Below are 12,375 nucleotides of genomic sequence, written 5' to 3'. Positions count from 1 at the left end.
AAAACTAAAACTAAACCACCGAAGCTCGTTCGTGTGATAGCAAATCATGGGTTAGTGTTGAATTTGAATTGGACCCATGGTAGCATTAGCATAACATTCAGGTTTGGGTACTGCTGGGTGATTCCCTGTGGTCTGTTTATATTTTGACCTTTTTAAATGTAGGCATGGATTCAAAGGGGTCCTTACAGAGGCAGCAGGTATGTTATGTTCATGGAGGGGCTTTTGTACTGCTCATGTTAGAGCATTGTATGAGGACAACAACGGAAGCATGAGGACAATAACAGAACCTGCCTGTTATAGCACTGTATCAACTTTTTTGCTAGCACTTGCACAAGCATTTACATAGCTGCGCTAGTGGCTATTTTCATTCTGCTCATGGTTCTTTGGATCCAACCCATGGTGCTTTCTAATTGAATATGACAAACCTTTAACTGTAACTGCTAGTGGGCAACTAGCATAACATTTAATTTGGTTATGTGGCTAAATGAGCTAGCATTTGAATGAGGACACTGTTATCGTTTGTGTAACCATATTACACGGAAAAGGTTGCCATTATGAAATAGGTATTCAGTGAATATTAACCTACTTGTAATAAATACAATTAATAATGTACATAAAAGAATAAAATTAAGTGCATTTTGTTACAAAGAATTCTTAATGAACAGAAAGTGGGCAGCATAGATATGACAGGAAGGTTGAATCTAATCTGAATTACGAAGTGACCTAGGAAGTTTGCTCAGAGGGGATTACAGAATAATTATGTTAATATGCAATTATCACCTCATTTCTTCTGTAGTAACCTCAAGATGTAGTGTAGTAAGGGTGTTATAGCAAGTGCTGATAGTTTGCAAAAATACTGATGTTTGAGATTTCCGAGACAATGAGACTAGCCTGAGGCGGTTAAGTGATGATCTGTCATCTTGAAGACAGATCTGACCTTTGTGCTTCATTTCTTAAAGCTTACATTATATGGCTATAGGCAGCTATAGCTGCAGAACTCATTAAGGGTTCTCCCCCCCCCCTAAAATTGAAATGTTTATGCAAAAAACGAGGATATTTTAGAGAAGTTTGCTTTTAGGCTTTGAAAAGGAGAAAATAGAGAAATGGTTATTCAAGCATTGCAACACTGAGTAGTGTTACATTTATAGAAATCTGAAGTAAATCTAGGTTTGTAGTTGGAGCTACCTTCTCTTTAGGATTTTGAATAGAAAGCTAGCACATATTCAGCACGTCTCAGGTGTTACAGTTACTCTTTAATGTGTTGTCCTATCGATGTTCAAAGTGCAAAAGAACCCCAGTTGATGGAAGGCTCTCAGATCCAATAGAAGCTTCCATGAGTGGAACTTGGATTTTAGCTGCTCCCCCCTTTCCTTTGCAGCCCCCCCATATGCTCCAGATCAGGGGTCAGCAAACGTTTTCATCAGGGGTCCGGTCAACTGTCCCTCAGACCTTGTGGGGGGCCAGACTATATTTTGAAGGGGAAAAAAGAAAAAATTCCTATGCCCCACAAATAACCTAGAGATGCATTTTAAATAAAAGCACACATTCTACTCATGTAAAAACACCAGGCAATCCCCACAAATAACCCAGAGATGCATTTTAAATAAAAGGACACTTTCTACTCATGTTAAAACACGTTGATTCCCAGACCATCTGTGGGCCAGATTTAGAAGGCGATTGGGCCGGATCTGGCCCCCAGGCCTTAGTTTGCCTACCCCTGCTCCAGATCATTGAGGGGACCCTTTGAACGGCATGGGCGGTGATGGAAGAGGCCGCAGGAGGGAAGGGGGAATTGGCGAGCCCTCCTGCTGGATTGGAGAACCTTTTGCCAATGAAGGTGGACACAGTTGAGGAGTGTAGGCTGAAAGCATGCTTTACTCAAATAAATCTTTATTAGATGTATTTCCCTCCAGGCTGAAAATAATATTGAAATGTGTTGATGTGACAATTTGAGGCATTTGCTGATGACCTGAATGGGTTGGGTATTATCCCTCATAACTTGACAGAGGCAGTTACAGATAGGTAGCCGTGTTGGTCTGCCATAGTCAAAACAAAAACAATTCCTTCCAGTAGCACCTTAAAGACCAACTAAGTTAGTTCTTGGTATGAGCTTTCGTGTGCATGCACACTTCTTCAGATACACGAAAGCTCATACCAAGAACTAACTTAGTTGGTCTTTAAGGTGCTACTGGAAGGATTTTGTTTTGTTTTGACAGAGGCAGAAGAGCAAAGAACTCTGGGACGCAGGCCCTCCAATTTCTCTCTCTTGCCTGATGGATCAGATCCGTTTCCCCCATTTCTGGCTGACCTTTCTTTAAGCTTAAGTTCTTCTACTTTCAAATATTCTTTTTTACTGATTGCTTCTGGTGCTTTCCGGTTCCCTCTTATTCCCCTTTCACTTTCCTACTGTATTTTATTTCTGACTTTACTTGTGTTTTCCTTTCCTCTGCTGAGATAAACAAAAAACATTTTAACGTGGTGCTTTGTCACATAAGATTTTAGCCAAAGTGTATTGTAAATTTCTAATGGATTCAGTTGTTGTTTTTTAAGATAAAACGTTTGCTAAGGAAAGATAAGCATCTGTCAGTTCTACTATTTTGAAAAACAAGCAAGTTGTACCTATATAAAAGGAGTTTGGTGGATTTTTTTTTAATGCAATCTTACCAACATGAAGCCACATTTCACACAACAGGACTTACTTCGATACATAGGGTTCAATAGCATACTACCTAATTCCTGGCTTTCGTGAAATGTCTGCATAACTTAACTTCTTTATTTCTTCTATGTAGTAACAGAATCTTGTTTCGGCTGGCATCTCATTATTTCTTATTTTCTCAAACAGAGTTTTCCCACACAAATATTCTTTATTAATCTTAATGTAATATTCATATTGAACAACAGCTTGCAATAATACAGAGTGCACATTTAAAAGTGAATCCATCAATCTGTATTTCATTATTCTCTTGCTCCACAAATTGTCAAAAAATAATACTGTTTAGTATTGGGGGGGTTTTAGAGTTAAAATTAAACTAAAGGCATCCTGGGCCAAGAAGCCAAATTCATAATTTGTGTGGATTTAAAAGGGCAGTTTGTGACTTTTATAATCACAATTTTAATTTCGTACCAAAGTCTGTACAGCAAACTATTTGACATCAGAAGTGCCCTGAAAAAGTCATAAACACCATGAAGTCCATCATGTCAATTCCACAATCTATGCTTGCCCTCTCAACCATTTAGGTTGAATGACTATGAACTGAACTATCATGATTTATATGGACCGCAGATTGGATGTGCAGTAAGCCTGCAACTTAATTTGGGGTTACGTTCTGGGGATCCCGTCTAAAGCCAAAATCCCATATTGTTCAAACACATTGGGTTCATAGGTGGCTGGGATTGTCAAAATGTTTTAGCCTGACACCCACATCATTCCGCCGCCTTTTATTTTTATAGAATTTTTTTGGCAAGCACGTAAAGCTGAATGCACACAAGTTAAATGCATGTCAGTTGTGGGCTTACTGTACTGCATCTGATCCAGCACTGACTTGGTTTTGGCACATGGGGAAACATCTATATTAAAAAAAAATTCTGGCTTCTTTTGACAGATAAAATCTGTTTTGATATTAAAATCTTTCTGTTCCTACAAGTTGGTTTAAATTAAAAATCTGAGTCAGTTGAAAAGGCCTCATTGCTTGTGAACAAAATTCTATGTGGTTTAGACAAAAGGGTTATGTTTAGTTATTAACCTCAGACAATATTAAACCTCAGACAATCTATAATAGTCATACTTTTTATATGTATAAGGAGAAACAACATTTCATGCAGACTTGCTTCAGGTTCTCTTGAAACCTTTCTGATAATGATAATTGCAGTCTCCAAGCAAATATGATATTCTTAGTTTACCACCCTGCTGTTCAGGGGGTACCAACAAAGTTGCTTTAAATGGGAAGCGTCTGTTCTTTCTCTGAACCCCTAACACCAGAACAGATGGATAGAACATGAAACGTGAAAGGTTTTACCTCAGAGGTGGCAACAGTGAAGCCACTCATTAACACTGAATTTACCACTTCGTTAGCAACGTTGCTTCCTGTTGAGAAAAGCTAATATAGACTCTCAAATTGACTGAGCATACATTTGTCTACTTCTGTGAGTGTAATAAGTTGGAGAAAATACAAATCTTTCTATTGCATAAACATCACCAAACATCTAAAACTTAATTCCTGTACTTAAGTTTTCAAGATACCTTGGACTTTTGCTTTCATTTCTCTAACATTTTATACTGAGTTTTAATAGTACTTTCATGCCTCTTTTTAACCTTTGTCTATGTGATGTTGTAGTTCCTACTGGGTGCTGCATTATCACCATTTTAGGGTGATAACATTTAGTTCAATTTATTACAGGAGTCTACTTTTATTCATTTGGAAACCTGTTAATATACAAATGCAATGAATTTTAAAAGCAAAGTTATTAAAACTTATGTATAGTTTTATAAAGCTTAATGAAGACTAGAGTGTAGATAAATTTCAAGATATTTCAGTGCAAGATCCTTAAATATTTGACATTGTTTTCAGCCTCTCATCTGTATGAAAACATTGATTATTCAATACTTAAATAAATTGAAAGCATTGGCCTGAATTTAATCAAATGCAAGACTGCTAAGTGCTATAACAATATAGCAACCTTTAAATGTTTTTGTATTTGGAAAATGAGTTAAGATGATTCTGCCAACCATAAATGATTTGTCTGTTAAGTAACTGAGAAACTTTAACCTTAGTAGCGTTAAAGTATTGCCTTATTGTGCGATAATTGTTGTGCCAATTTCATTGGTTAGAAAGCAGGTTAGGAGCAAGACAATTTATTGTTTAGACTCCTTGCTGACTTGTCTCACTTAAAATATATTGAGAGATCTGTACCTATTATCTTGGAAGATTTTATCTAAAAATGTCTAAGAATTAAGTCACAATTGTTGAGAACCAGAGAGCCATGTCAGGCAAGGATGACACTTGCATGTAGCAGGGTGAAGCGATGTTCCTTATGCAGCACCATGAGGAAAGGATAGGTGCAGGAATTGGTATCTAAATGATGTAGCAAGACTTTTAAGAATCTGTAGGCCTCAGTGGGGAATATGGAATAAGGTGGAGTGATATTAATTGGAGTAGGAGCTGAGAAATCAGTGTTAAAATCAGCCATGAAACTCACTGTATGACCATGTGCCAGTCACTGTCACTCACTCTGATCTGCTTCACAGGGTTGTTGTGAGGATAACATGCAGAAAAGGAGACTAATGAATGTCACATTGAGCTCCTTGGAAGAAGGTGGAATGGATACTGATAAATAAGGAACAGCCAAAATTAAAAGTTCAGGCAGCTTGTCTCTCGTTTTCAGTTGGGCGCAGGTTTGGAATCATGAAAAAGCCTAACTTAAAAATAAAATTAGGGACAGAATCAGAATATTCAGCCCCACCCCCAAACACTGGACTTCACATGTAGGTCCTCAGCAAATCCAGTCCGTGCCTGTAGGTGCTGGATGTGTACTGAAACACTAAACCATACACATAAAGATTTCAACTATATTTATACTTAAAACATGATAGAGAAATTGGTTTTTATCAGGCTAAAAACAAAAAAGTTGAAATTCTGTTTTCTTTGATCTGTCTCTGATTTAGTGGCGGGAATAAAAATTTAGGCTTACTTAGAGTAGACCCATTGAAATCAACGGGGCCATGATACAAGTTTGTAATAACCAAGAGTTTTGTGGCATGCTAAAAGATTGTTATGGCATAAGTCACAATGTAGTTTGGCAAGTCCGCTGTATGTCTGGATCTAACCTAATATGTTTTTCTGCTTTCCTTTAGGAGACTTGTAAAAATTGTTGCCTTTTCAGTATTCATTAGAAGTAACATTTATAACTTTTCCATGACTCTTGAGACGTGGGTTTTTTAATGTGGCATAATTTCCCCTGAAATTAGCTTCTTTAATTAATAGTGTGTGTGTTATATATTAGTGGTCTTACAGTGAATGGTCAGTTTAATAATGAAAATGCTTTTTAACTGATCCAGATTTAAACATAAAAATGTTTTAATATATTATAAAAACTGCCTGTCTCAGATACATAGAGAAAAGTTCTAATAAGGATTTCTTTGCTTTTATTCTAGCATAAATGTGCTTAATGGGCAGAGCAGACCAGCAGTATGGATGAAACGGAGATCGATACTCAGATCATTGGTGCTAAAGGACTGCTAGATGACAGCAGCTTCATTTCTGAGAAGCAGAGCAGCATTCTCAAATCACAAGAGAGTGAAACATCATTTCAGAAAAATACGTTAACTCTGCCTGAAGAGCTATCAAGGGACAAGTCTGAAAAAGCCTTAAGCGGAGGCCAAACGTCTCTATTTATACACTCTAGTGCTCCTACTGTTTCAAGTGAAAACTTTCTTCTGCCTACAGGAACTGCTGTTAATGGACCAGTTTCACACTCCACTTCCATTATGAAGAAAGGCAGCATTTCATTAACCACTGCACAAACTGTGGGCCATCAAGCAGATTCTTGCTCAGCTGGGACGGTGGCACATGATCAACTTCCCACAAAGACTTCAACCCAAAATTCAAGTCCACACCAACATTTGTTTTTGTTACCTGAAGCAGCTCATGCTAAGAACCTGACACATTCCATAAAAAATCTACCTCCCTCTGCTTCAGTTGCTTGTGACACACAGCCATCTATACGAAAAAGCATAAAACCAGATAGCACTTTAGTAAGCCAAGTAGACATGTGTGAGGATAGCAAAAGCTCGCTAGAAAAAGATGGCAGTAGCAAATCACTAACAGCCACATCCTCAGGTACAGGTGACTTCAGAACTGAAAGTGATGCGAACTGGGACCCACAGAAAGAGTTTATAGAATTTCTCATGACAAATGAAGAACCTGTAGAGAAGTCACCAGTCCAGCCTAAAGTGGGCGTACCAAAAAGGAGGAAAAGAAAGATGGATGTTAGCAAAATCACACGTTACACTGAGGACTGTTTTAATGAATCAAATTATACTCATGACAATTCAGAATCACTAGATGCTGAGTTTTTGGAGCAGAGTGAGACTCTACAAGTGATAGAATCTCATAAATTTTCTTTAGCAAAAGTGAAGCCTGAATCAACAGATGAGGAATTGGAAGTTGTAGATGCCATCCAACAGTTGATTTATAACCCAAGTAATAAATGTGCAGGTGATACTTCTCCTATTCACACTAGCACTTATCTTTCTAATACTCTGTTAAACAAATGTGAACAAGATGAATTGGAACCACCAACTAATTTCAGTACTGATGAGCCTTCATTTTATCCCTGTACAAAGTGCAATGTGAATTTTAGGGAAAAGAAGCACCTGCACAGGCACATGATGTATCACTTGGATGGCAATAGCCACTTTCGCCATTTAAATGTTCCAAGGCCTTATGCATGTAGGGAATGTGGTCGGACCTTTCGAGACCGCAATTCCCTTCTTAAACATATGATAATTCACCAGGAAAGAAGACAGAAACTGATGGAGGAAATTCGTGAATTGAAAGAGCTTCAGGACGAGGGTAGGAGTGCACGGTTACAGTGTCCACAATGTGTATTTGGTACCAATTGTCCCAAAACCTTTGTGCAGCATGCTAAAACCCATGAGAAGGACAAAAGGTACTACTGCTGTGAAGAATGTAACTTTATGGCAGTGACAGAGAGTGAACTTGAATGTCACCGAGGGATTGCTCATGGGGCAGTGGTGAAATGTTCAATGATCACTGCAGACATAGCTCAGAGAAAATCACAGAAAAAGGCATTAGCGAAAGATTCCTTCATGGAATCGTCCAAAAAATCAGCTGACTATATGTGCAAAATGTGTCCATTCACTACATCAGCCAGAAGCATTTTGAAAAAACACATGGAATACCTGCATCCAACATCATGCATAGACCCTTTCGGTAGCCGACTTAGACTAGAAAAAAGAAAAGGTCATATTATAGAAGACCCTTTAGATTTTGGTAGCAGGACTAAACATTTCATCAAACAATCATCTGCCTTTCCAAAGAACTCTGTTTTAAAACAAGATATAAAAAGACCATTTGGCTCTGCATTCCAGTCCAGTAACTTTGCAAAACTTCACAAGAGACCCCCCAGGATACAGAAGGCTCGGAAAAGCGTTGCACAGTCAGCTGTAAGTGTGTATGGTCATAGCTCTACAGACAAGCCTATTTTGAATAGAAATAGCACTGGCCAAAAACCTAAATATTTGCATCATTCAGGAAAGCAAAAGACTAGCGTCAGAGCTAGCAATAATTATTTATATAGATACAAACATGAAAACAATAGGATTAAAAAATCTAGCAGCCCTTATCTTTTACACTTAAAAAGGGAAGCTGCAAGATCTGTCAGGTCCTTACCTTTATTATCTTCAAATAATTCTCATAGATTTATTATGGATTCTCTTAACTATGATGCAAAAAGACCAGGAGTCTATAAAGATAAGCATGTAACTGTAAAAAGGTTGGTTAAAAGATCCAAAAGTGAAGGCTCTGTAAAAGGAGATGATTTGGACAGTTATCCAGACTTTCTACATAAAATGACTGTTGTTGTTTTGCAGAAACTTGCTGGGAAAAAAGACAGCTATGAAACGGAGGATGAAAGTTCATGGGATAATGTTGAACTGTGTGATTACACTACACGGTCTGTGGAGGATGACTCTTACAGTGATATTAATCAGGAGCATGTAAACCTGTTCCCTTTATTTAAAGGTAAAATGGAAGAAGAAACTGGTGGTAAATCCTCTCTTAGATATGAGCAAAATGATGGATTTTATTTTGAGTATTATGAAGATGGCGAAGGTAGCAATTACCTGCATGATTTTCAAGATCCTCATAATTTAGAAAACATAGGCACAACATTGCCAAAGCATAACTCAGTTTTCCATTGGACTGACTTATCGCTTGAGAAAAAAAACTGTCCATATTGTCCAGCAACTTTTGAAACAGGTGTTGGATTGTCTAATCATGTCCGTGGGCATCTTCACAGAGCTGGGTTAAGTTATGAAGCCCGTCATGTTGTCTCGCCTGAGCAGATAGCAACAAGCGACAAAATGCAGCATTTCAAAAGAACTGTAACAGGAACTCCTGTTAAACGCGTTAGAAAAGGTAAGATTTTTCTTTCCTTATCCTATGCAGGGGGGAGCGGGGTGTATAATAATGTGGTTGCAGGTCTGGCTATGCTACATCCTGCCTCTCATAATAGCTTTTATTTCCATTCATGGTAGAAACTTTTAATGTCTACGGTTTAAGCAAGCTGGGTCCTTAGTGTCTGACAAATTGATAAATGGATGATTTTTCTTTTTAGCTATTGAGAAATCAGAAAGTTCTTCAGAACACACATGCCAACTCTGTGGAGGTTGGTTTGACACTAAAATAGGATTATCTAATCATGTTCGAGGACACCTGAAAAGGCTTGGTAAAACCAAATGGGATGCACACAAATCTCCAATCTGTGTTCTGAATGAGATGATGCAAAATGAAGAAAAATATGAAAAAATCCTGAAGGCATTGAACAGTCGGCGTATTATTCCCAGACCGTTTGTCGCTCAGAAACTTTCATCAAATGAGTTTTTATCTCAAAATGTTATACCTCTTGAAGCATACCGCAATGGCCTAAAGACTGAAGATATATCTGTATCTGCATCAGAGGAAGAAGGGCTGAGTTTCCTCAATGAATGTGATGAAGCAAAATCAGTACTACATGATGAAAAAAAAAACCAGTCAGTCACACTGATAGAACTTTTGAAAAATAAGAGGTTAGGAGAAGAAAGAAACCCTGATACCTCTCCTCAAAAGATCCATAATCAGACTGCAAGAAAGAGGTTTGTTCAAAAATGTGTTCTTCCATTAGATGAAGACAGTCCTTTGATGTATCAGCCACAAAAAATGGACTTGACTATGCAGTCAGGTAAGAGGCTTGTTACAATTTTAATAACTTGGAAATACATTACAAGATAAATCCCCCCCCCCGCCACCCCAATATTCTAAAAGTAATTATTTTCTTTGAGACTGTTTTTCCCCTTTGCAAGGTTCTAGACAGAGAAATATTAATGAAATTAGTTTTAACGTTAAAATTGCCTTAGTTTTCTGCATACAAATTGAGTTCTGAAAAGAGAGTAGCTTTTGCTCTGTAATGGCTCTTGAAGATGCATATAAAGAGGAAACGAGAACGTCTACTTAGCAAAATATGGTATCACTTGAATAGCAGACACATCTGGGAGAGCCCCTTGATCTTTCTTAGACTGTAAGTGTTGCAGATATATAATCGGTTCATAGTGTTAGGATTGTTCTTTTATCTGGTGTAAGTGAATGCACGACTTACTGGTTAACCGGGTGATGTGTTGTCTGATCTATGCCTAGATTTTATACCCTGTCAGAGTAACTGTGATGGACATACCCCCTGAACACAGCTGTTGCCGTCAACACAAAATCCTTAAAAGTTTTAGATACATCTCTTAGAAATCGTGCCAACAATTTTATTCCTTTAGACTACTTCCCCCCCTATTCTAGCATAGCTTTAGAATGCTCTTCTGAAAGGTGTCTTTCAGTCTTGGCTGTCACGGCTCCGGAAAGCTCTGCTCATCTCCTCCAACACCTCTGCACAGACCTTATTGCAGCTATCTTTTCTCAGTCTAGTTTGAGTGAACGATTTATGTAAACTGCTCTGCGATGAAAGTGCTTGATCTTGTCTTATACCCTTTTATCGTTTTGCTGGTACTTAAAATTATTACAGTGTGGTTGATAAAAGTCTTGTTCACTGAGCATTACTTGATTTGCAGACCCATGTGATCGACCTGTTGCTGTGTAGTACCGCTATGGACTGTAGGTAAAGGACTGAATGTTAATATTGCCATATAAAAACCCTGGATAAGTGAGGGTTTTTTTCATGGGGAAGCATTCATATATTTGAATCTGCAGTCTGAAGTTCCTTAATATGGCAACAGGTACAGCACATGAGGCCACTAATTCTGTCTTCTACTTTTTCTGGTTAGGCACTCTGTCTTCACACCAAATTTTGCCTTAGGTGACCATAGTCATAGATCATGGGGATTGAAAATATCAGTTAACTATATATATATATAGATAGATAGAGAGAGAGAGAGAAACTTTAAGATCAGAGCTCCCCCACTAAAGTTTATTTCTTGGACAAGCTTCACATAAACTTGGAAGATGATGTTCAACTACAGCTTGTTAAATTTGGAAGTAATGTGCTACTTAATGTTAGGTAGCCTGCCTTCTAGGTTTCACTAAAAAAAGCTGCTTGCATTAATACTAATAGTTACATGAATAGAGCCCTTAAGCTAATTGTGATTAACATAGCATTTGACAATTAACTCACTCTCCTACTTCACTTATTTAAACTTTCATAATTTTAAGTCTTTTTTTAAATATTTTCTCAAGTATATTATGAAATCCAGTTTTAGTGTATATTGCAGTAAATCTAAACTTTGGTTTTTTCATGTGTTGGAAGCAGCCCAGAGTGGCAGGGGCAACCCAGCCAGATGGATGGCATATAAATGTTCTTCTTCTTATTATTACCTGACAGGATTCTTGTTTTGATAAAAAAAAGCTTTCAAATAAATAAAAAACCTTTTCCCAATTTGTTGAATGTGTTGTCTAAGACAATATATTTCTGAGGACAGTGAAAATTTTGTGCCTCTATGAAAGTAAAGTTGAGAAGAAACCATTTTTATTGGTTTCTTTGTCTGAAACAGTGTAGTATGGTTTGACTGTGTGTTCTTTCCTGCGATGTTTGTTGATCATTTATTTAGCACAAAGATTTTAGCAAAAACTACAAATCATTAACTTTCATTATTGATTGCGCATTCAGAGTAATGAAGATAAAATGCACCAAATAAAATGTTTTGTCTAACAGCTGTGCAGTGGTGTGTTTTACCACCTTTTCCTCCCAGCCTTCATCAGCAACCTAATTTAGTATTGAGCCTTTTACAGTCTTGTGGGTAAAACACTTTAATTACCACTTTGTCAACTAGACTTTATAATTCTCTTTATTGGGAACATTAGAAGCCTCGAAACTTCTTAACAAAACTGTGCTATTCAAATTGCAGAATTGTATTTTGGGTTTAGGAAATAATCTGTGCAATGTGAATATAAGCAGGAAAGTGATAATTCAAAGAAGCTTAGGAATTCAAATCATGCCTTCCATTTTTTTTTGTACAAAATAGCATGTTTCATGCTAAATGTCACATGCAGAAGTAATCGCCATGAGCTTGGCTCTTTCTAGTATATGAAATAATTACGTTGATGATGTAGTGAACCTGCGTAAAAGCAAGTTTTAATACAGAATTTTCCAAAACGCTTT

The 12,375-nt window shown here is 37.4% G+C and overlaps 1 protein-coding gene across 8 annotated transcripts in view; it reads left to right on the top strand.

Annotated features, from left to right (window-relative positions):
* ZNF644 (zinc finger protein 644) overlaps positions 1-12,375 on the top strand; it is a 67,427-nt gene that overhangs the window by 32,475 nt on the left and 22,577 nt on the right. For 6 of the 8 annotated variants that reach the window (XR_014169117.1, XR_014169118.1, XM_081914117.1 and 3 more), the window contains exons 4-5: positions 6,152-9,158; positions 9,358-9,960. Coding sequence is in view for 6 of the 8 variants with exons in the window: in XM_081914117.1 (XP_081770243.1) it covers positions 6,188-9,158; positions 9,358-9,960 (3,574 nt within the window). In the remaining 2 variants the exon portion in view is untranslated. The remainder of the gene's footprint in view (positions 1-6,151; positions 9,159-9,357; positions 9,961-12,375) is intronic. The other 2 variants (XM_081914121.1, XM_081914122.1) reach the window with 1 other exon arrangement.

The sequence above is a fragment of the Podarcis melisellensis genome (genome assembly GCF_964234715.1).
Source record: "Podarcis melisellensis genome assembly, chromosome: 6".
Lineage (NCBI taxonomy): Eukaryota > Metazoa > Chordata > Lepidosauria > Squamata > Lacertidae > Podarcis > Podarcis melisellensis.
This window is presented reverse-complemented; position numbering and strand designations above follow the sequence as displayed.